Here is a 25,671-nt window from a genome sequence, read left to right as displayed (position 1 = left end):
CCTAGGGCATGTGTGTGCCTTACATGTGCACCTTTTTTTGTTAGGGTCCCCTCAGGGGGACCTTAGGCCCCCAGGCACCCTTGTCTCTGCATTACCTAAATTGCGATTTTCCTGTCGAAAAGACCCACAAAACTTTGACCTTGGTGTAAGCAGCACCCTTGCACATAGGAGAGGGCACTCTTATACCAGTAGGTTCCTTTGTTCCATACTGCTGCGTGGCCTAGTATGCCTTATTGCAGGGTTCTCCAAAGTCGGTCCTGGAGGGCCGAATCCATGCCAGATTTTGAGCACATCTTCATTTAGATAAATGTAGTTATCTTAAAAATCTGTCATGGATCCGGCCCTCCAGGACCAACTTTGGAGAGCCTTGCCTTATTGTTTTGCCATAATGTCAGCAAACAGGGTTGGATTTAGTGAGAAAGGGTTTTTCTGACAAAATCAGAAATTCCGTGCTTCACTGCTGTACTTTAAATTCATTTCTCTTGCTGTTTGGTCGTTCTACTCTGATCAACAATATGCAGTGATGATCGGATTTTCTTTTGCTGTGTGTACATTCATATCTATATTTTGTGGCCACATGCCTAGTGTACCTGGTGTGAGGGTTTCAACCTGAGATGCAGAAATAAGGCTCAACCAGAGAGGACTAGAGGCAGTTTAGCTCAGATGGGAGACCCACAGTTCAGTATCCACAGTCAGCATAGTGAGGCGAAGGTTGGCGACCATGACAGCTATATTGTGGGATGGCAGGGCAAGTGGCATTTTGAAAATCGCTTTTCTTGCAGAGTATAGACCGATTACAAGTGCCACAGTAATCCCGGTTCTGCCATTAACAGGAGTTATCGGCACATCAGGATTACAAAATCTGCAGTCACTCTATGGATCTTTGAGTTTTTACCCATGGACTCCACCTGCTGAAAACAGGTCGATTCCACAGGCGCCTGGAAGTCATTCTCCTTGGTCATCGCCATTTAGTGTTCCTGATGTCCCAGTCACGATAGACCAGCCTTCCACAACATTAAAGAATATTGAATGCAGATTTTATTGCATCCTTTTCTTGAAATAAATCCCTGTAAGAGGAAGGGGGTGTTTTGGGTGTTACACCCCCCTAGTAAATGTATTATTGAGTAGATAGCTGGGTACAGGAGCTTTCAGCCGGGTATGCTGAGGTGTCTGTCAGATTTCACCTGGGCTTTTTAAATAGTCAGACAAAAACACACATGCATACACTCTTATCTTCGTTTTGAGGGTCTTTAAACATGGTTATTTTTTTTTAACACTTTGTTTTAGGTACCTTTCACAGTCTGCACTCCTTGCTTTTTCAACTATCCCATAAGCCCCTCAAGCGATGGCTCCCCGTATAATGCATAACATGCTATGCCGGTGTTATTGTCAGAAATCTGAAAATCACCCTCTCCCCAGTTTTGCTGACCAAGCTACGCCCCTAACCTCCGTCTCCACATAACACCCTTACTTATGCATACCCCCAGGTCGTTAACTCTGGGAGCTTGTACTGCAGCCCTTAGTGTTCAGTTTTCAACACATAGTGCCTTAATCCAGACTTGCAGGCTTTTTGGGTTGTAGGACTGTTAAAGCATACTTTACAGAGCACAGGAGAAGCCACCACAGTGCATGCCTGGTTGTAGGCTCCATCCTCTTCTGTTTCATGTAGCTCCTTTCTCATTCCCTTTTCTTCTTCTACTTGTGCCTGAATGTTTACGTAGCTTTTTGGCTTTTCCACATTTTACATTTTATTTAGTCTGTTGTCTCCACCAGGTACCATTGGCTTTTATAATGAGCTTAAGGGGCAGTATTATACAAAGTGCCCGGTGGCGTAATGGGCACGTGCGTCCGCTTTGCACACCCCCGGGGAACTTTGGTATTACAGAAGGGGCCGCAGATGCTTGTGCAGCCCTCTCTGTACTACAGATAGCACTGGCGCACGTACAGTGCCAGCGCTATCACTAGAGGGTTGGCCCTCATTTACATGGGGGTGTGGCTCCATGCAAATGAGGGAATCCATTTGCCTCTGCACCCATGCCGTATTATAGACACAGGCACAGAGGCAAAGAAGCTGTCAGTGCACGCCCTGATGGCAGCCCTCTAGAGGGAGGTTCTATGTACCCTCTACACATCCCCTTGCAGGCAGGTGCTGTCACTCACTGCACCCACCTGTAAAGGGATCTCTAATCCCTGCAGTGTAACACGGAGCGGCTTCGAAGCAGCCGCTCTGGATTTCATGTGAATGCGCTTCCCCCAGGGTAGCATGACTTTGCAGCCGCCCTGGGGGCAGCACATTCAACATAGTACGGCACACTCTTCTTGTTTACGAGTGCACCTTTAGAAAGGTGCACTCAGCACTAACCAGGAGAGTCTGCTGGATTCTATAATACGGCCACTGGTGTCTATCTGTACTATGACCGACTAGTTTCAAATAATGCTTCCTATTTCAGTCTCATTCTTCTCAGAAGACGGCCCTCATTCTTTCTAGGGCTCAGTAACAAAGGTACATTTGGTTATCAATATAGGTTTACAGCTGGTTCTGCCTCTTTTACACATGCCGGGAATTTATACTGGGGTTCCTGGAGATGTAAAACCTTTACTGGGGGAAGCTCTCCTCAGCCAAGAGATGGGAAGTGGGCTTTCCAAGCAGCGGCGTCACTATGGGGGTGCGGACCGCACCGGGTTACACCCTCACATGGGGTGACACCAACAGGGCCGGTGTGCGCAGAGCAACCTAACCTTTCAGGAGGAGGAGGTGCCTGTGCGCAGTGCGCACTGTCTCCTCTCCTTTCTTTTATTGGCTTCCAGTGAAATGGATCCAAAAAAGAAAATCACTTTTGCTGGAAATCAGTGCAGCATCTGGAATAAAAGTTTAAAAATATGAAAAATAAATAACTAAATAAAGTAAGACAGAGTGGTAGCAAACTGGCCAGATTGATTTTATTCACACCCAAACACATTAGCGACACTTTTACAGAGTTTGCCAGTGAAGCGCTATTTTTTGTTGTCTTGGCTTTGTTTTCCCTGTGCTTGGAACTAGTGCACCAATCTGGAGGTACTGCAATGTGAGGATTGAAAAACAACATTTTTACTGCTGCTCTGTATCTAGGGATGTTGTCTTTTTTTTTACCATACTGCTTACGTTTTGTAAGGATATAAGCAATGGCCATTGAAATGGGTCCATTCAGGGCCCTGTTGTCATGTCCTTAATTTTTCAGGCAAAAGCACTCACTGATTTCTGAACAGTGAGTGTAAAAGCGTTAAGGTAACCATGTTGTTCCTGCTTACATTTCACATGGTTTGCAAAATTTTGCATTCCCTATGATTGTTTGCTTTTTCCAGGATGCTCTCACTTTTTTTTGTAGGCCACATATTGCTCTTGCCCAGTGCATAATTTAAATTGAGCCGCATCCAGGTGTTTATAGCTGGCAACAATTGGGTTGTAGTTGAAGGCAGTCAGAGTTTTTCTCAGTGGGGCAGTATGGTGTCCAGTGGGGGAGAGGATGTGGCACTATGGCCAGAGCTGCTGAATTTGGAACTGGGGAACCAGGTTCAGCCTTAATAACCAGTCCGCCAGACCACTCTCCCGAGAGAGCACTACCTCATGCTAGATCTTAGAAGGCTTCGCAAGACATTAGAAGCCCCGGTGTCGTAGTACCAGCAGGTGGACCCTAGCATGACAAGTGTAGGTTAACCTTCAAGGCTTGTCCACTACTATTCATACTGAAGTTAACCTCCAGTCTTGCGGGCAGGCCTATGAAGCAGCACACCCTAGAACAACAGTGACCCTGTCACTGAGATTACAGGACCATTGAGAAGGGCCAGCTCTAGGGCGGTGCAGCCGGTGTGACCCCACCAGGTGCTGACTTTAGGTGGAGGCATCATTTGTGCAAGTATATTATGGTTTTAAAAGCGCTTGCTGCCTCCTTCCTGGCCTCCAGCAATTTTCGGCAACAATAAAAATGTCATGATGACTCTGGTGATTAATGTTCTTCCTAGAGAGAGATCGGAATTTTGTCTAATGGAAGATTTGACTCATGGAAAGGTAGCTCAGAGGGTTAATGTAGCTGCTGCAAAGAACATGTACCATGCAGATTACAAAGTGCACATAACGTAAATAGGCCAGTGGGCTACTGCTTTTGTCAGAGAGATCCTTTTGTTACTTGCAATTTATAAGTTAAAATCCTAACATAGAACAGTGAGCTATTAACTGTCATCTACTCCGCAGCAACACAAATCAAATTTTTTATTAACTTTTGATACGTTTGAGCTACAAACAATTTATTAGTTTAAATGGTCAGATCATGCTGCAGATCTTGCATTATGAGGCAAATATGGCAGAGCCATTATTATTTAGAAAACATTTGCAAACTAGGATTTTTAGCCATTCATGTTTGAACTGCTGTTTCGGAAAAGGGAGAAGTGCTGATGACAGAAACTCCATGGCTCGGAGACAAATGGCTTGCGCTTCCACATTGTATCGTATTTGGGGACATTCTGTGATTAGAAGCATATCCCACTTTGTGAATACATTTTACTGTCAATAACTCATTATAACCTTAAATAATCATGTGTATCCATTGGTTGATAAAACTGTGCAGTGAAACCAAACAAATACAAAAAAAATTGGGATGTTTGCGCATTCTGGCCACGCTTCTGGCTCTGCCCACTGATCCAATCCTTGGGTTATTCCCGCCCTCTGATTCTCCGCCCACAGTTCCCCTACTTTTCCCCCCCCACTTCGACCACTGATATATCGTGTTGCTGGATAGTGGGAACACCACACCAGTAAAAAGTACCATACCTATGATATTATAAATTCCAATAAACTGTTAACTAGCAGGTAGCCCACTGTACAACCTGATTAATGAGTCATTATCACACTGTTGTTAACAGGCACATTTTGTAAATATAGGACCTACATTTACAAACGTTACTAAGGATTCTGTATGGTCCCGTTATTTGCCAACTGTGTCCACTGGCGGACTCGGAGCGGAGGAGGTCCATGCGGTAAGTCGTGAGGGGGTGACACGTCGAGTTACCCGCACCGGGTGACACCAACCCTAGTGACGCCACTGGTTCCAAGGCATGATGTGCTTTGGTTGTTTGGGAAAACGTATGTTTGTGGGCATGACCAATCTATGATTCATTTCTTTTCTACCCAAGAAAGGATTGCAAATTGAATCAGCCAACTCCCATTCCAAGGTGGGATGGGGAGCGGACATCCCCAGCTCTGATAGCGGTGTTGGGGAAGAGCTTTCTTCGTGGGAAAAAATATTCTTCCTGTTCAAAAAATAGGCTTGCCTTTGCACAGGTAATCCTATTTCGGCTGTGCTGAGATCCCCAGTATGGAAAACACCATACAGCGGAAATAGGATCCCACATGGAAAGTCATGTGTGACATTACCTGGAACCTAAGCACACTTTTCTGAATTTATGTTCAGAGATACGCTTGCCATTCAGTCTTCTAAAAATAGGCTTCTTCTGTGGTCCCTAACCTTGGACTGGTGACCCTGTGACACTGCATCTTGAAGCAGAAGAGACAAATGACATCTCAAGTCATGATTTTTTGTATTCTGAAGCTCTTGTCATTTAACTCATTGTTTTTGTTTTGGCAGAAAAAACATATTGACTTGGGTAGACTACCCTAGCGAGGGAGTAGTCACAAATTAATTTACCTCCCACCTGAATCATACTTCTAACCACACCAAGTGTGTGAAGAAACCAGGCCCTGCTTTCATCCTCCTTCCATTCATCTATTTTTGCACCCTTTTATCTAGTCATCAATCATTTTTCCATCTCTTCGCCTTTCCATCTACCCATCCATTTGTCCATCCATGCATCTGTCATTCATCCATCCTTTCACACCTTCAAGTATACATGCATGTTTTCATCCATTAATACAATGAAGTATCCATGTATCTATCCTTTCATTCATCCATTCTGTCACTTTTTCCCATCTGTCTCTACTACATCCTTCCATCCATTCACTCTTTCGCATTTCGATCCTTTTGCTCTTCCATCTGTCCTCTCATGCTTTCATCTATCAATCCTTCCACCCTTCCATCTATTCATTCTTTTATTCTTCCTTTCACCCTTCCATCTTTTCTTTTAGCATTTGTTGAAAAACAAACTGAAAAGCTGAAGTTAGCCGTGCGTTTGATCAACCATAGTGGGTTGTTGGGAGGGGGAATGATGATGGCCAAGTGGAATTATATCCCTTCATCACTGGTGCAGATATTTACCGCACAGAATCCAACAAAAGTTAATCCCTGGAAAACCACCAATAATAAGTGGTATTCATCTACATTATTTAAATTGAAGCAGACACTTAATAGGGCTTCAAGGGAAGTTTACAACCATTTATATTGGCCATGTTATCATTCGCTCAAAGATGAACTGAAGTCACTGAGACGGTTATATCGACAGGAAGTCTGGTTGGCAAAATCACGATATCAAGCTGGGCTATGGCATAGGTTATTAAACACTACTAAGTTCAATAATGCTAAAGCACTTTGGGATGCTTTTTAATTAATTGGAAAGTGGAAGAAACAGGACCTATAGTGTCAACATTATGGAGGGGTTTTGGTTGAGGTTTATTACTAACCTGTATGGCCCTAGTGTTGCTAATACAATTTGCTCCGACATGAGTAACTAATATGTGAAATGTCGTAAGTCACCTGCAGAGATAGGGAGCAGCCCGAATCCGGTGCCATATTTGGGATTTTTAAGTAATACAGAAATAGCTAACCTTTTGCACCGGAGTAGATCGAATGCGGCTCCTGGCCCAAATGGTCTTCTTAATGCTATGTTCCACACCAATGTTAATATGTGGGCCTAGGTTTTGACTTCTGTGTGCAATGAGGTTAGCATTGAATACTGTTGCAGAGTCATGGCGAGGAAGTATTGTACAGACAATTTTTAAGTGGCCCAGCGGATAATCCTTCAAATTACCGGTTAATAGCTTTAACTGATGTAGAAGCTAAAGTTTTTGTTTCTCGATTATTGATTTTTATGGCAAAAGCTTGCCGGATGGGGTATTCTCCAAAATTGCTTCATGCTATAATACTCCAGTACACAAATATTTGGATTCAGGTTAGTTAGGAGATGGTTTTAGTTTGTCCTAGAAAATCAAAACTTGTAATGGTCTTAAACAAGGCTGTGTTCTTGCCCCTCGCCTTTTTAATAGTTGTATGTCAGATTTGCTGCAGCACTTTGAATCTGTCAATGCCCACCCTCCCAAACATGCTAATGTCATCTAAAAAATCTTGACGATACTTTTTTGTGTAGCCAAAGTCTTATATCTCTACAAAGATTAATTGCTGCATTTGATGATTACATTTTAACTAATGGCTTGGAGCTGAATGTTAAGAAAACTTAAATTATAGAGCTGGCCCTGTGAAGTCTATGACCAGATCCTGGGGAGCGAGAGGTGGGCTAAATGAAGGTGTCAAGACATATGAATATTTGGGCATTTTATTTGATAACAAAGTTTTATTTAAAAACTATTTTAATGTCTTAAGGGCAAAAACATGATCTTAAATCTATGCTTTTAAATCTCTACGTAAATCACTGAGATGTCAATACTACAAACACCTTCTCAAAGTCTTGGGAGCCAAACTACAGCCAACTATTTCATATGGCTCACCCATCACAAGGGGAAAGGATGCTAAATTATTGGATTTGTTAGTAGTGAAGGCTTGTAAATCGGTCTTTGGAATTCTTAGGTCAATTGACCAAGTCGAAATTCGTTTGGAGTTTGGTCTCTGAAGACTGTCCATCGTGGGCCAAGGATCATTTTTTAAATGTATGTATTCCCTGTTTATATCTAATCCTGACTCCCTAGCAAATAACTGCTGGTGTGAAATAAATCACTCTGTTTATACTGGCGCTAGGAGATCCAACATTTGAACATGTTTCCAGATTTTGATTTGCAGTCAGTGTTCCCAGAAATGACAAAGCTTTGTTTTAAACTGTTTTTAAACAAGATTAAAACTCGTGTATGGCAGATAAAGAGGCCTAAGCGGCAAAAAACATGCTTGGTCAGTGATTAATTTTCATCAGACTTTACAAATCCAGCTTGACGACTTATTTTTCGGACAATTTATGGGATACATTTTTGTAAATTAAGGCATGGTAGGTACCCCACTAAGGAGGGCACACCAATTTGGATACAACACTGGCCAACCAGTAAATGTAGACTGTGCGGATGGTCACATGAAACTTTACTGCATATCGTTTGTGCCTGTCCAAAACCTTCATTTCTTAAAGCAGGGGCGAGATCTTTCAGTCAGGCTCTCATTTTATGCTTATCTGGTGCTTTTATTCAATTGATTTGTCAGATGATAAAGTTTCTAACAATGGACGAAAAATGCTTGTATCTGTAACTTAGATCTGTTTGCCTATGTTCTTCTGAAGGTTTTTTTTTATAGTATCCGATAATAGAAGGTCACTTGTTTTTAAGCGCATGGCACTTTAAAGTCTTATACAGTTGTTTGTAGGCTGTTCGAATTTAATGCAGTCAATTGTTTCTTACTTGGAGATTTATCGCTCGATATTTGTATGTTTTTTCCCAAATGATGTATTTTATCTCATTTTTATGATTATGATTACATTAATCTGTATGGGTATACTTTTTATGAACATGTGTATTTAATATGTTTTTGTATGTATTGTGAAGTGCTATTTTGTGATGATTTTTAATAATCAGACAATAAATCTGCTTACTATTTTAGCATTTACTTTCTTCCTTCGTTCTGTCTTTCCACTCTGTATCTACCCATCTTTTGTCTATCATCCTTACTTTTTCTTTCATACTTTACCCTCTCATGCTCACTTTTCTACCAATCCCTCTCTTTCTGTAGTCCCCTATTTTCATCATTTTATCATTTCTTTTTCTCCATTACCTTTGTTGTGCATGTCAGTACGCCTTCCACACCCCAGTCATGTTATTCTCTAGCAGTATTATTCTTCAGCATTTTATATGCACACCTGCAGGCGGCAGAAGAGCCTCATAGACGACAGATTTACACTTAGCGAGCCCTAATTTACCAGGCCGTTGGGCTCAGTGGCAGCGCCCTCTTAAGTGGGTGTTCACTACACTACTGTACCCAAGCTGGGCCTTATGGGAACTTTATGCCCCTCCCTATTCACTGTAAACTCATAGTGTGCTACGTGCATAACCAGTGTCTATTGAAGGGGGGTTTATAGCATAATATGACCAGGCACACTTTGAAGATGTTTCTTTGGCTTACAATTCCTGGTGATGCCCCTAAAGTTGTTGAAAGCTCCTAACACTGGAATTTGATAACAAAGTTAATAAGAGGTCCTACAAACCGAGTGAGCATTGGCAGCATCAACATTTGCATCGGTGGCATGAACAAGCAATATGTTCTTTCACTTTCGTTAGTCTTGGGACACCCCAGCATTGTCTGCTAAATCGTGTAAGTAAGAGCTCTGTCCTGAGAGCTGGAGGAAGGTGTGATTATAGTAGGTTTTGTTGAGGTTGGGCACAAAAATTGAACCAGATGGATCCATCGATATACGAGGGGTTTGATGCACATGTTAAATGAACTTGAATAGAAGAAATTCCTGGCACGGTTCCTTAAGGAGGACATGGATTACGTGCCCTTCAATCCTTCATTGATTTTTTGGCCAGCTTCTTCCAGGATTGACATTTTGCAAGACATATTTATTGGAACTGCTAGGGTTGGAGGCACTACACATATTCATGTGTTTTTGATTTAATCAGATACCCTTTCTCTATGTTACTGGTGCCTGCTTTTGTTTTGCTAAGGAGTCAGAATGAAAATTTGCCTAACAACGTAAAGGTAAGTTTCAATTCTGTTAAGGGCACGGAGGAAAGGATTAGGCTTTCTTCCTTCGCTTTTAATAACATTTCATTTAAATAGCAGCCATTTTAACATTATACCAAAGAAAAACTCTTCCCATGAACACCAGGGAAACATCAATAAAGCATGAGTCCTTCTTCACTGTCCATGATATGAAGACCCATATAGTCCTTCCTCACTGGCTGGGCCTCCTCTTTCTTAGCACGAGTCACGCCAATAACCACATCACACTGGTCCTGTTTGATCCATCATTCCCTGCAAAGTCACACAATGTCAGCGACTGATCGAACACACATTGAGCACAAAGTCTTCAGGAACTTCACCCTTACCGTAAGCAGAGAAACTTGAACATGACATGGAACAATTGCATTGCAAGTACATCTTAATATAACATTACAGTCTTACTTACTAAGATACAGGGAGGGTCCGCATCGGGATGTTCGCTGGGTGGGATAATCCTCGCCTCCGTGTCCTTAACAGAATTGAAACTTACCTTTACGTTGTTAGGAAACTTTTCATTCTATGTCAGGACTAGAGGCGAGGATTATGCTAGTTCAAAGCTTACTTACCACCAATTGAACTACCTCCATTACTGGCTTGAAGTAAAATCTCTTGAAGGTTGAGTCTGAGGACCAGTCTGCCGCCTGCATCAGATCCTCCAGACACACCCCCAAGTAGAAGGCTTTTGAAGCCATAGCTCTCCTTGCCGAGTGAGCCCCAAACTTTTTGGTGTCTATGTCTGCTTCTTGCATGACCCATTGCACCCACCTGGCTATGGTGGAAGATGAAACTGCCTTATAGGGCTCTTTTAGGGCTATATGAAGTTGTCGTTCGCCTGGAGGACGAAATTCCTGGGTCAACTCTTGCCTGAAGGCAACACACAATGCATAGTTTAGGGGAGTCTGGGAACGCGGGGTATGTGACCATACGCATATTTGACTTAGTCCATCGACTTACCGTAAAAACTAACCTATCCAGGGAAAAAACTCTCGCCGAAATGTCTAGAGCTCGCACATCCGAGACTCGCCTGCATGAGATTGAGCACAACAGCATTGCCTATTTGACCGAGAGCTCCTTTGGGGACAGATACTTGTTCGGTTGCCAAGAAAGAAAAAGGTTCAGGACCAGATTCACATCCCGATAGGCTGCGTAGCGTGGCTCTGGGGGAAGGTAAAGGCAAATCCCATGCAGCCACCTACAAACAAATGGGTGTTCCTCTACTGGGGCCCCCTCTATCGGAGAATGCCCGTTAAAATAGCTGACCTGATCGCATTGATTGAGCGGTAAGCCAAACCATCAGAAGCTAGGCCGGACAGGAAGTTGATAATCTACACCAGGTCTGCGACCACGGGATCCAGGTTCCGTCGCAAACACCAATGAACCCACCTTGTCCAGGTGGAGCTGTAACGCTTGGTGGTGCTGTCCACCCACTCCTTGGACAAGAGCTGTTTAGCCAGTCGCAAAAGGACTGGGAGTGGCCCGCGCTGCCTGAAATCCGCCGCGCCATCAACTGCGGGTAACCCTCCGATATGAGGCAATGCTGGAGCTGGTCCGGACTCAACAGAAGATGTGGGAACAGGGGGAGTCAGATTGGAGAATCCCAAGAAAGTTCCAGAAGAAACAGACACCAAACTTGCGATCTTCACAGCAGAGTCACCATGACCACCTCCACCGTTTGATGGCGGACCTAAGCTGACAACCTTGTGATCATCGAGAATGGAGGGAACTCATATCCCTGCTCCTGACTCCAATCTTGGAGGAACGTGTCCGTGGCCACTACCAGCTGGTCCGGCCTCCAGCTGAACAACCAGGGAGCTGGTGGTCGAGACGGGATGCGAAGAGGTCGATCGAAAATGTGCCCCATCGGGCTGAGAGCTACTGGAAGGCCTGAGGACCCAGCCTCCATGGGCTGGAATCGTGAAGGTATCTCGAGTGCCAATCTGCCACCTGGTTGGCCTGGCACGGAAGGTATTCCACTGTGACCGAAATGTGATGTTCCAGGGAGAAGTTCCAGTAGTCCTTTGCCAGATCCGCCAGCGTCCGGAACCTGGAACCCCCCAAGTGATTGATGTAATGGACAGCAGAAACGCTGTCCATCTTGAGGAGCACACAGAATTAGATCCTGTTTTTTGTCCAACAGTGGACTGCGAACGACCCCTATGTGTAGGTTTTGTTTGTCTAATGACCAACTTCCTCCTGTGGAGAATTCCCTACATTGGGCACCCCAGCCAGACCTGCTGGCGTTCGATTTGATAACCAAGTCGGGAACCAAGCCGAATATCGCTCGCCTGTTCCACGCCACCATATGTTTTAACCACCAAGCAATTTCCTCTTTCGCTTCTCTGGTTAGGGGCACCGATTGGGCGTATGTCAAACCCTTCTGCAGATGGTGAGTCTTGAGATGCTGCAGGGCCCGGAATTTGCCTGACTGGAGAAGGAGATGAGGTCCACCAGGCGCATGATTTGCCTGAGCAATGTGTGAGGTTTGACTATCGTCTGTCGCAATTCGTGTCGAATCTTGGCCATCTTCCGGGACGCGAGGCTCAACGACTCTTCTGCCGAGTCCACGACAAAACCCAGGAAGGTCACCATCTGGGTTTGGAAGAGCACTGATTTTCTCTTGTTGTTTACGAACCCCAGACCCTGCAGGAGAGCCACTGCATTTTGGAGTTGTGTCACTAACCTCCTGGTACTCTGTGCCATGAGCAAGATGTCGTCCAGGTACACAATCATGCCAGTACCCTGTGTCCTAACAAACTCCACCACCGGGCGGAGCACCTTGGTGAAACACCACGGTGCTGACGACTTGCCGAACTGAAACGCCAGTGAATTCGAAAATCTGCTCCCTCCAGTGGAGCTGCAGAAATCAGCGTGGGGAGGGCAAATCGGGACCACCAGGTAGGCATCCTTCAAATCGAGGTGTACCATCCAGTCTGATGGGAGCAGAACGTCCCTGAGGAGATGGATTCCCTCCATTTTGAAGTGGCTGTACACCAGCCACTCATTGAACTCATGTAGATTGATAACCGGGTGCTGACCGCCATCGGATTTGTCGACCAGAAAGATGTTTCCTAGGAAACCATTGCGATGCAGTGCCGATCAACAGATGGCCCCCTTGCGAAGTGGAGTGCAGAGACCTCCTCATCGATGAGCTCCGTGTCGTGGGCCAAAAAACAGATGGGGCGAGGGTGTGACACCTGCAGGGGGCGGTCATACAACTCTATGTGGAACCCCTGAACCGTCTGCAAAACCCAAGCATCCGAGGTGAGGGAGGCCCAAGTGTTCAGAAACCCTGACAAGCAACTCCCCACCCGAATCTGAACAGAGGGAAGAACACTCACTGTTAAAGTTGATGCCTCCTGCATGACCTCTGGAACCCCCACAACCTCAGAAGCACTGACCTCTTGTGGGGTAGAAGTTGGTGGAGTGCACACTAGTTTTGTATTGGCCGTGCCTGGAGCCTTGTCCCTTGGAGTGATTCTGATACGAAGTCCAGCAGACTGAGCGGCCCCAGCCGGACCCATAGAAAACTCTTGGGGTGAAGATCCTCTTAATGCTGGATTGCGCCTTATCCAAAGAGGTAAAGGTCGCAATGAACTTCCCCAGCTCCTTGACAAAGGGGTCCCCAAATAGGCCCACTTGCTCCAGTGCTCCTGTCTCCGAGGATGGCGGGTCACCCAGCTTGAGGTCAAGTTTGATGAACAGAGAGCGGAGACGCTCCGCCGACAGCGCGCAGTTGACATTACCCATAAATTTAATGTTGTGCTGGGCCCAGTTCGAGAGTACCATGGGGGAAATCGGGGACCCTGAAACCTTGGCCTCTTCTGCCATGTCTAGGATCTTCGTCATGGGTCCTATGGTGTTGAGTAGCTTATCTTGGCATGAACGCCAAACGCTGTCTATGCCCCTCCCTGGGTCCTTCATATACTTCCCTAGGAAGGTGGCCATTTTAGAGTCTATACCGGGAGTAAGGGCCACTTAGCCTTACACAGTAGGCCGTGGGACACTCTACCCTTAGGCATTTCCAGGCTTCCTTGTCCAAAGGATTGCGGAGGCGGCCTGGGACAAACTTGGCAACCTTGTCGCCAGGGGCCCACACTGCAGACCGAAGATAGATTATGTCGTCTGGATCTAGCATGTCTGATTCGCCCCCTTGCTGCGAGGGAGGCACAGCGATCAGGTGCCAAGGCTGAGAGGACCAGCGTTGTCCTCCCAGTCTCCCAGGGAGTCACCCTCCTGGGGCTCTGGGTTATCGGTGTGCTGGGACTCAGGGGCGGCAGGAGACCCTGGCGAGATAGGGTCCTTCGGCCCGATTTGGCAAAAAAAGCTTGCTTGAGACATGCAAACGTGTCCTTATCCACCCCCTCCTCGCACTTCTTTTTCTGGGGTGGGGGGTAGGGGTTCCTTGGGGGGGCTAAGGGGTATGCTGTGGGCTTTAGTGAATTTAGCACACTCCTGCGCAATCCTGTCAGAGTGGAGCTGCTCCATAGGGCCTACCTCTTCATTGACTGCCCTGTAGATTGAGGTGTCCACCGCCTCATAGAAGTCCTCATCCCATTGCAAGTAAGCAAGGGAGTCCTCTTCCTCTTGGAGTCGTTGGGGGGCTCCATGAGGGACATAGCAAGGGTAAATGAAACTGTGAGGCAGGAATAGGTGATCAAACAAAAGGCAAGACAACCACAATACTGTGGAAGGTATTGGGAGCTGGGGAGACCCAGACTATGTGGGTGAGCCTGAAGCACACAATGGGGATGCACCGGTCCCAAAGCATTGATCCGCCCATTGAATTTATTCAAGCTCCGCTGCCCGGCCGTTCCAAAAATTTGTGTATGCCTATTAGTGCCGAACTTGCCTAAAATGGGCGTCAACATAAGCAACACCTGCAGTACAGACTCCTGCCGCGACTCGGCGGCTTGCGGCTTCTGCAACGGGGTCTTCTGAGGAAACGAAACATGCTGACAGGATCCTGTGAGACTCGTAGAGCAGTGACCTCTAGCAGGTGCAATGCACGCCGTGCCTGAGAAAGAACTCTGGCCACGTGGGGAGCGCGCTAGCGGTCCCGCGGGCAGCTGACAGGGTATGGAAAGGGAAAATTATACACCCTATAACTGGCACCAGCAAAGCCCATAAATCAACTACACAATAGTCGCGCTAATGTCCGAAGGCGAAATAGAGCGCAAGTCCTGAAAAAATATTACCAACACAGTTATGATTAAAGTTAGAGGAAAATTAAAACGCACTTAACTGGGTCCAGCCAGTGAGGAAGGACTATATCGGTCTTCATATCATGGACAGTCAAGAAGGACTCATGCTTTGTTGCTGTTTTCCTAGTGTTCATGGGAATAGTTTTTCTTTGGTATGATGTTAAAATGGCTGCTGTTTAAATGGAATGTTATTAAAAGCGAAGGAAGAAAGCATAATCCGTGCCTCCGGTACTGACATAGAATTTGTAGAACCATGTACTATTAAAGTTGGAATGTTAATGCATGAATTTTGTGTTTGCCTCAAATTTTCCATTAAGTTGAATGATTTAGTCTCAGATCTTATGTCCGAATTAAAGTATTTTAAATTTGTGATCATGTGCAAAAGGATTAAGGAATTTGTGGAATATTATATTTGCCTATGTTTGAATCAGTAGATGTCTGTGGTTTTATGGTAGGGGAAATATCAATGTTATGTTTCCATGCAAAGATTTTTTAAACTGTGAATACACTTAAATAAAGATCTGTCCTAAAACTCAAAAGGACAGCTTGGCTTTTTACATTTGCATTTTATTCACAATGTGATGTTATCCGCCATTTTCTGAGCAGCTCTGAATACGCCATGTGAATTTCTTATTAATATCTCAAATACCTTTATAAATGATCACAACTTGTTTCCACTTTTTTTGCAGAATTACCACTGGACTACAAGTTCACCAGGTTTTCCCAAAAAAACTCTAACAATGACGGCTACTATCCACAAGCTCCTCGAGAATTGGCATATATCAATGAGCCTGATGGTGATGAATAAACTCACCTTATCTTTGTGTATTGAAATACAAACCTTTTGTTTACTATAAGAAAAACATTGCGGAGTTGCCATTCTTGTCCATGAAATGTTTTAAAATGGAGTGCTAGCAAATATTAAAACAATGTTGATGTTAATTTGTCTAAAAATATGTTGTAGACTCTTTTTGCTGTCAAGGAGTACTGTGCGTTTGGTTGTCCTATACTCCTTTTAGTTCTCATGACCTGGGAATTTGTTTTGGTTTCCTATGCTCCTGACTGCTCTATTATCTATGCAGGGCCTATCTACTTCTTGCCCTTCAATTGATGACTTTCTTAGTCATAGAGATCTGTTTTTGGGTCCTTGCAACCAAGACTGGTTAGCTTGCAGCTGTAGGGATATCCCTTCTACTTCCAATTGCCCCTCCTGGTTTTTAATCTATTTCTTTTGTGCCAATTTTTAAACTGAGCCCATTCCCTTATCCAATTGTACTCTCCATTTAGCTCCCCAGGTTATCCCGTTCAACCCCACAAGCTTCCTGGGACAAGCTTCCTTGTTGCACAGTCTGCAAACTCCCTCTTTTACCTTTGCGACTGCTGCAGTCAAGTCGAGTTTTCTGTTTTCAAGCATCTCTCATCAGCATTTTTTGGAGGTGCTATACTGAACATTTATCTTAAATTGCCTTCTTATCCACATCTCCTTAAAGTGAGTTACTCTTCACCTTATCTGAATGCTTGTATTGGATTCAGGCCCTAGGGTTCTACACACAACTGTGTGCTCTTGTTATCCATACGGTGTGAGTTGCTACTCACTTCCCCATGGACTGTAAAGGATCTTTTACCATGCTATTGGGAGGGCCTTTTCTGTTGCAAGCTACAGCCCATTCCCCACTGCATAGTGGTATGCCTCTTGTTATGCTGAGTAATACCAACAGAAGAGTTGTTCTTGTCTCATCATGCTTGGCTATTCTGATAGCGACTTCTAACCACAGATTCCTCACATTACAATGTTCCCCAGGCGTCAGACTGGATCTGGAAAATTTGAACAGTACCCCTACATGTCAGAAGGGGGCACCTACGGCTCCACATCAGTGGGGTCCAAGCCAGATGTGACATGCATGGGCCTACGTACGCATCACCCATGCGCACTAACATCAGATCCTTTCTTTCGGCACCAACAGATGCAGATCCAAATCTACCCCTGGTTTCCTGGAGACAAAGTTTTCTAAAAATGTTTTCCCCAGTGTGCAAGGGACATATAACTTAACATATTGGCAGGGTTTAAGCCTTGTGGGAAATGGTACAGACAGATGTCTGTAACAGAACCCCACTGGGTCAGCCTTTGACTCCCCAGCCTGCAGTGACTGCGCCCGGATGCACCTTGAAGGCCATCTGGGAGCAAAAGACAAAGGTGTTCTCCACAAAACACCCAAAGTTACCACATCTGCTAAAATCAAGGAAAGATCCCAGTCCCGCTGCCGAAGCTGCTTCCACTTCAAGTCGTTGCCAAGTCAAAATCTTCTGTTAAGTCAAAGAAAAAGAAGTCCAAGCGGAACTCAGCCCCATCACGCCCCTCTAAGTCCCCAGTGAGGGTGTGGGGATGTCTTTGCGCCTTTGTGACCCACTCGCGCAGCCATTCTCCTGAGCCTTGCCCCTGTAGTTTGGAGCACCAGTGCCTGCCTGCTCACCAAGACCGGTGTGCCTGTGAGGGAGAGGAGCATGTTGGAAGGAGAAAGATCCAGAGGGGAGCCCAGATGTGTGGGGCTCCTCAGTAAGGTGTGAGGAGTTGTACCGCACTGATTGGGCTGTTGCCCTTGAGCCATGTTGTGGAGTTTGGTAACCCCATATGCCAGTAGGGGCTGCCTTGCACCGAGGAGGTGTGCCGTTCCAATTGGGTCATTGTCCTTGTGCCACGTTCTAAAGTTTGGCAACCCCGTATGTCAGGAGGTGCCGCCATGCACCAAGGACAGTGCTGCATCGATCAGGCCATTGTCTATGTGCATCATTGTGGAAATTGGTGACCCCCGTATGCCTGGAGAGGCCACCTTGTGCGAAGAAGGTGTGTTGCATCAATCGGGCCATCGCCTATGTGCGGAAAGTTGCTGCGACAACAGGAGGGGCAGTGAAGGAGGCAACCTGAGGCCAGCATGACCGGACAGTGAAGTCATTGTAGTGGCCCCGTATGCCAGAAGGAGCCACTCGAAGTGCAGAGGCCGGAGGTCTGGGTCGTTGCCTGTGACCCAAATTGCTGCTACATCCAAGACGAGGGTGGCTGTGTATCCGAGGAGGCCGAAGTACAAAGGAGATGCAGTTGGAGCCCCCAGGAGCAAGGAGACTTCCCCCATCCCCGAGCGAGGAAGAACAAGACTAACTGTATGTGTCAGTAGCCGGAGCAACATTGATCATCTGGACTCTGGTAAGAGTGGCTCAGGAGAGAGAGGCAGCGCCTGACAGGAGCTGTGCATGTGTACGCATGCAGCCAGGCTATACCGATCCAAGCTCGGACCGCATTGCACCGCTGCCAGTGTTCATACTGCCGGAGTAGGTAAGTCGAGAACTGGGTCTACCAGGCCCCAGGAAATACTCCACCTGTGATTTTTCCAACCCATTTTTTGTTTTTCCAACCCTACGTGACTCTAAGTGACTACAACTCATTGACTGAGTCCAAGAGGGGGAAACCCTGTGAATAGGGGCTAGTAGTTTACATTCCCTGAATGTTGCTGCTTGTGAGTGGAAAATAACAACACTCCAGTTACATGGCTTAGTTGGCTTAGAACTACTAGCCTGCCTACCTCAAGGAGAACTGTATTATTGCTTATTGAGTGTTGATTATGTTTGCATGTGTAGAATTCGAATTGCAATACTTCTTTTATACCAAATAAATATCTGACTGGACATTGATTCACTGTGTGCTCTGCATGCACGTTGAGTTATGAGTTGTGTTCACTGATCTGTATCTACACTTCCCTCCATAGTAGGGTGGGCCCTGGAACATCAGGAGTAAAAAGCCACTACCACGTCGGTTGGGCCTAATAACCCCTGCTTGCCCTGTGGCCCTCTGAATGGGGTTCTGACAGTTACCATTCACCCCTCCGGATAGGGAGTCAAAAAGGATCAACACTTTTGGGTGTAGAGTTTTCTCATCCACCAGCCATGCTCTACATTAAGTGAATGCCACGTGTCCTTGGCCGCTACACCCATGCATTATGACACGTGCTAGCACAGGTTCTACCCATCATGCCTGAGGAATCTTGAGTGACCCTCTCTCACACCATCACTAGGCATCCCCTACATGACCCTCTTTATTTTTCAGAGACTCTAGAATACTCTACAGTCCCTTATATCCTCCTACCCGCTCCCACCTGACAATTTTCTGGCCCTGAAAATGGTGGTCACAGGCACAGATGGAGGGTTCATGACATCTAGACTCTATCACTCCTGTGTGGCCCTGATGCCAGACACAACCGCACGGGTGCAGAAGGTATGGGAGGAGGAGCTGGGGATACCGCTTACAGATCAGATATGGAACTACTGCTGTGCGTAAATAAAGCACAGCTCTATCGATCAAACGCACAAGCTACTATACTTCAAATACATACACTGATACTACCTCTCCCCAGTAGACATTGCAAAATTTGACCACATCAGATCCGACAATTGTCTGAAACGCCACAACCCTGAAGCGGATTTTGTTCATTTAACCTGTTCATGCCCAGTGGGGGCTGCCTACTGGGTGGCTGTATACACACACATATCTTCCATGTCCAACAATTACTTTAGTAGGGGATCACAAGGGCAGGATATTGTCTGAGATATACCCTTCCAGCACTCCCCGGACCAACACAGTAATATCCCATGCCCTAGCGGCGAGTCAATCAGGGGTATTCTATTAAATGCAAGATCAATAAGTAAACATAAATATGAGCTGGAATGCCTGATCCAAACAGCAAACCCGGATCTTGTGTTTCTTACGGAAACTTGGGCCAATGAGACATCGGAACCTGATTGGAACGCAACAGTTCCATCATGCTATTTAGTTGCCGAAACAAAAGGAGGAGGGATAGAAATTATATACCGATCTTGCTTCTCAGTCCGGATTCTGCCACAATCCTCACTACAGGCGGAGGCACTGTCTTTTAGTATTAAAAATAACAATCTGGAATTCTTTCAGGGGTTATTAATCTATCGGCCACCAGGGGCGAGATCATCTTTCTCTAGTTCGCTCCAGACGTTTTTGGAGTCTTGTTTGGATACTCCTACATTTACTGTTTTGGGGGATTTTCATTTCCATTTGGAGGCTAACAATAAACCTGATACATCTCATTTGTTGGATAATCTTGCAAGATTTGGTTTGAGGCAGCTTGTAGCAGAGCCGACACACCTAGCAGGTCACACATTGGATGGTATTTTTACCAATAACAAACATCTTAAGATAGTTAGCATGCAACCCCTATGATGGTCGGATCACTCCGCAATACATTTTTGCATAAAGCTCCCTCCAACAACTAGGAGGCGTAGGCAGAGGTCAGGCATATTCAAATCCCGTCCTTCGAAATCCATCCAAAAGAGTGATTTGGTAACCGCATTGGAGAAGAATCCCCCGGAGGTGACTTCTGACTCTAATACCTCAGCCATAAATTTTGAAAGCTGGCTTAGCTCAGCAGTAAACATGTTAGCCCCGGAAACCATTAAACAACTCCATAATAAACGTGTAAGCTTACCTTGGTATACGACTGAGCTTCTGCAAATTAAAATAATCTGTAGACGCAGTGAGCGTATTTGGAGATCAGATTACAGTGCCGATCATAAAAAAGACTATAACTGTGCCTTAGGAGACTATAAGGCAGCCATAAAACTTGCCAAATCGGTCTACTTTACCGCAAGAATTTTGGAGGCAAAAAATTCCTCTAAGGAGTTGTTTAAAACGGTAACAGCGCTATCTAAATGCCCTGGTGACAGAGAATTTCTGCTGGACCAAAGGTTTGTGGAACAAATGGCCGCGTTCTTTCAGAATAAAGTTCAAATGGTATATGATGGGCTAGCCACAACTGCGTGTGTTCAAAACACGAACAGCGCTGATTCTTTGGATCATCGGGCATCTCTGCAAAGGTTGTCTCTTTTTTCCACTCTGGAGGAGGATAATGTTGCCAACTTGTTGTTACATACTAAATCGGGCTCACCTCTGGACCCATGTCCTCCTCATATATTACACCTAGTATCGCAAGAAGTAAGTTCTTCCTTGACCCCTCTATTAAAAATGCGATTATCATCTCCGGGGAATTTCCCTCCTCGTGGAAAAAGGCATGCATTAGGCCTATTATAAAAAAGGCCTCCTTAGACCCCTCAGAATCAAAACACTATCGCTCAATCTCCTGTCTCCCACTACCATCAAAAATCTTGGAGAAAGCCATGAATCTAGAACTGACAGAATACCTGGACAGCAGTAACATTCTGGACTCTACACAACATGGTTTTCGCTCTCGGCATTCCACCGAGTCAGCTCTAATCAAGGCCACAGAAGAGATCCGTAAAGTTATGGATGGGGGAGGCAGAGCTGAACTCATCCTATTAGATCTGACTGCAGCCTTTGATACCGTAAATCATGCAGCATTGCTGCGTCGATTGAAGGATGTGGGTATTGAATGTGTGGCTCTGACTCTACTTACATCATTTTTAACATCACGAGAACACTGGAATGGCCTGCAATCAGGAATTTTCCATCTCCCATGTGGAGTCCCACAGGGTTCGGCCTTGTCTCCGACATTATTTAATCTATATGTCAGTCCCCAGGCTCGGGTAATCAAAGATCATGGTTTAATGTTGGTGTCGTACGCTGACAACACTCAACTAGTGGTTTCTGTGACACAAAGTGTTGGGTTAACAGCCGAGAGGTTCCTTAACTGCCTTACAGATGTAATGGCGTGGGTGAATTCAAACTTCTTAAAGATAAACACAGAAAAAACCGAGGTCCTAGAGTTGGGGCAACTACCTTCTGTATGGAGCCAAATCTGGTGGCCTCCAGAGGCAGGCATCTGTCCAGTCCCGGTGCCCAAGGCCAGGAAGCTGGGATTTGTGCTTGATAAGATCCTTACATTTGCCTCACTAATAAATCAAGTTTCCTCTGCATGTTTTTTCACATTAAAAATCCTGCGGAAAATTCTGCCCTTCATTCCTCTGCCACTTCTGAAAACAGTGGTCGAAGCCCTGGTTTTGTCCAGAATCGATTATTGTAATGCCGTTTATCTGGGAGTTGGCAAGGGACAGATCAAAAAACGTCAATCGCTCCAGAATGCAGCGGCGCGGGTTCTACTTGGCCTACCTAAACATCACCGACATCAGCGGTGATTAAGGAACTACATTGGCTCCCAGTCCGTCAGAGAGTGAACTTTAAAGCCCTATGCTTACTGCACAAGGCTATATATGGAGGAGGGGCTGCGGATATTCAAACCTTGTTTTCTGTATACCAGCCCCAACGCTCTCTCAGGTCTGCCAATACAGGATTGGTTTGTGTCCCCAGAACAAAAAGAGTTAGATGGGGAGGAACGGGGTTTTCTTACCAAGCATCCGTCTTATGGAACTCCCTCCCTGAGACAATCAGGTTAGAATCCAAAAGGGCCGTGTTTAGGAAAATGATAAAGACCTGGCTCTTTCCAATGTCTTAAGACCTGTTGTTGTCTGCATCACACTCACCCAGCGCCAAGACGCTTCGGCAAAAGTGTGCTTTAAAAGTCCTTCAGTCAGTCAGTCATATCCGAGCAGGTACTGACTCCGACCCTGCTGGGCTATAAACAAAATGTACCCCACACATCCCGCCGCCTCGTTCCCATGGTGTTGTTACTGGGTAAAAGGGAGATGGCTTTGTATTGGGGAAGTGCTAGACCCTCCACCCCTTCAGAATGGCTGGCGAATATGATCAGATGTGAGAGTATAGAGGAGGACTATGCTAACCTGCAACCCCCTCATCCCGCCCCAAATATATTTGGCTACCCTTCTGCATGTACCTCCACACCTTAGTACAAAACACTACTGACAGATGCTCTCCTTCTAACCCACCCACTAAGATGTGACCTGTCTCCATCTAGACATCTATATGGGTAGTTCCTACACCTATGGGCCCTGCTGTCCCGCTATTGCATGTGATCGTTCAATTACCACGTATTGATATTAACTTTTGAGAATGGATGATGTGATCAGCTGATACTATCCAATTGTCGAATATCTTTTTTGTTTGCATTTCAAATTCAATAAAGACAATTTAGAAAAAAAGAAGTAGGTTGTGGTTTTTATTCTGCTACTTTCTTGTGCCGAAAAGGTATGGAGGCCTCCGTCTAAACCTTTGCCCTCTCAATGCCTTCCTGCAGAAGACAACATTTGACATGGTCACCTGGCCTAGATCTTACCTATCCTTGACACTGGAGACTAGTTGGTAACGTTGAATCTGCAGAGCACTTATTTTCACATCCCTGTGCTGCAGGCCCACAGTCCACATCTGCAGTTCACAGTGGGCCAGGAGCATTTTCAGTTCGCTGCCCGACCCAGACATGACAGTTGTGACAGATGCATCACTTCATGGCAGGATCGTCATTGTGGGAGGGGATGAGGTCAGAAGCCTCTGGTCTCCAGCGGATGCTTGGCTTCACATCAAGCTGTTGGAGTTGAGAGCCATCCACTTGGTGTTGAAAACGTTCCTGCCATTCAAGGAAAGCTAGTTCAGTTGTTCACAGACAACATCCAAACTATGTGGCACTGTAATAGACAGGGGGGACTGGGGTCGTGGCCCCTGTGCCAGGGGTCCCTGCACCGGAGGACATGAGTGGAATGCCAGCAGATTTTTCTGGTGTTACAGCACCTGACAGGATCTGTGAATGCCAGGGCAGTAAAAACACAGCCATCAATGTCTAGAGGATCTTGAATGGTGGAGAACCTTGGCTCAATCTGTTCACTACTGCAATGTCAGCATTTGTGTACATTAGACATTTCAAAGTGCCACTCGCTCGGAGACTTATTCCAATTACAGTGGAACTCTGGACTCTTGTACAACTTCTCATTAATACCACTCCTACCCCTAGTTCTGAAGAAAATCAGGAACGGTCGGGCCCTAATCATCCTAGTGGGTCCAGACTTGTCACAAATAGTCTGGTATCCCAAACTCCTGGCTGAGAGCATCTGTCCTTGGATCAAGCTATCCCTTCAGAGGATTCTCCTGTCACAGCATCATGTCCTCCACTTTCATGCTTGGAGATTGAGCCACAGCAGCTAAACACTTTTCCTCTCAAGGTCATGGACGTCGTCCTGGGAGCCAGTCATAACTCTGCCAAATCTGTGCACATTTGCCATTGGGACTGGTTTGTGGCCTGGTGCATGACCAAACAGTTTGGTCCACTTCATGCCAAGCTGGCCAAAACTTTGCTGTTCGAGATGTCCTAGTCCAACAAGGCTTTGCTTGGGGTCCTGTTAAATGGCACCTGTCTGCTATTTTGGCCTTTTTACGTTAGCCAGACCAGCTTTCTTTATTTCAACCACCAGTTGTGATGTGTTTCCTTAAAGGGCTACAACACTTGCTTCCCCCTTCACCTTTCAGTATGCTCCAGTGCGACTTAAATTTAGGTTTGACCTTTCTCATGTGTTCCCCATTTGAACCCATGCATAGCTGTCCTCTCAGGTTGCTCACTCTTAAGACAGTCATCATGGTTGCAATATGATCGACACTGAGGGTGAATGAGCTTCAAGCCCTCTCCTTAACCCTCCATATACCAATTTCTTCCCAAATAAGCTAGTACTCGGATTTGTCCCTCCTTCTTGCCAAAGACAGTGACTCCCTTTTACATTGGCCAAACCATCACTCTTCAGACGTTCTTTACTGCACCTCATCCCTCTAAGGTGGAGGAAAGACTACATCGACTGGACCCAAAGAGGCTACATCGATCATACCAGAGAACACCGAGTGGATGACCAGCTCTTTGTTGGATTCACAGGAACAAAGAAAGGAATTATGGTGCAAAAAAAACTTCTCTATCTGGATCGTCCTCTGCCTCAAGATCTGCCATGCCTTAGAGAAGAAGCAGCTCATTCGACCAGAGCCAATGCTGCGACTACAGTGTTGGCACACAGACTGCCTGTCCTGGATATTTGTCAGGTGGCTACGTGGGCGTCACCTCATATGTTCATTAAGCACTACTGTTTGGACTGGCAGGTCTGTCGAGATGGGCCCTTTGCCCATTCGGTTCTGCATGACCTTTTAATTTGGGCCAGTTCATAGACCTACCTCTTGGGTGCTACTTCTCTGAAATCTATTCTCAGGTGAGGAGTCTGCGGTTAGAAGTCTCTATCAGAAGAACAATTTACTTATCTTAGCTAACACTCTTTCAGAAAGAGACTACATCTGACTGCAGATTCCTCACTGACCAACCCATCCTCCCTGTTTCCTAGACTGGACTCTTTCACATAAAAAGATTCCCAATCTAGAAAACTACACGCGGGTCACACCCAATCAGATTTTGACTCCTCATCAGCGGGCTCGGAAGAATCAAGAAAGCAACTGATGTCAGCGTACATGAATGACACCTATATAGGCCTGCGCACGTCACATCCGGCATGGACGATGTTGACACAGTGTCACAGGTTGGAAGAAATTGTGTTATTTGTTCAAGATGGGTAGAGCCCACTTCAAAGAATAAACACAGTCCTTGTCAGGGTGAACCACAAATGTCAGTAATTAAATCTGTGCTTAACACTTTTGTAGCTTGACACATAGCAGTCAGGCTTAACTTAGAGGCAATTTGAAAACTGTTTTTTCAACTTTCAAACAGTAATGAAGTGAACACAACATAAGA

The 25,671-nt window shown here is 45.6% G+C and overlaps 1 protein-coding gene across 1 annotated transcript in view; it reads left to right on the top strand.

The window, feature by feature from the left end:
• The window catches only part of NT5DC1 (5'-nucleotidase domain containing 1), a 1,278,063-nt gene extending 1,262,054 nt beyond the window's left edge, over window positions 1–16,009 (top strand). The window contains exon 12 of the mRNA XM_085612174.1: window positions 15,745–16,009. Within this exon, the coding sequence (XP_085468300.1) occupies window positions 15,745–15,863 (119 nt within the window). The 3' untranslated portion in view covers window positions 15,864–16,009. The remainder of the gene's footprint in view (window positions 1–15,744) is intronic.
• The last annotated feature ends 9,662 nt before the right edge of the window (window positions 16,010–25,671 follow it).

This window comes from Triturus cristatus, chromosome 6 (genome assembly GCF_964204655.1).
Source record: "Triturus cristatus chromosome 6, aTriCri1.1, whole genome shotgun sequence".
In the NCBI taxonomy this organism is placed as follows: domain Eukaryota; kingdom Metazoa; phylum Chordata; class Amphibia; order Caudata; family Salamandridae; genus Triturus; species Triturus cristatus.
This window is presented reverse-complemented; position numbering and strand designations above follow the sequence as displayed.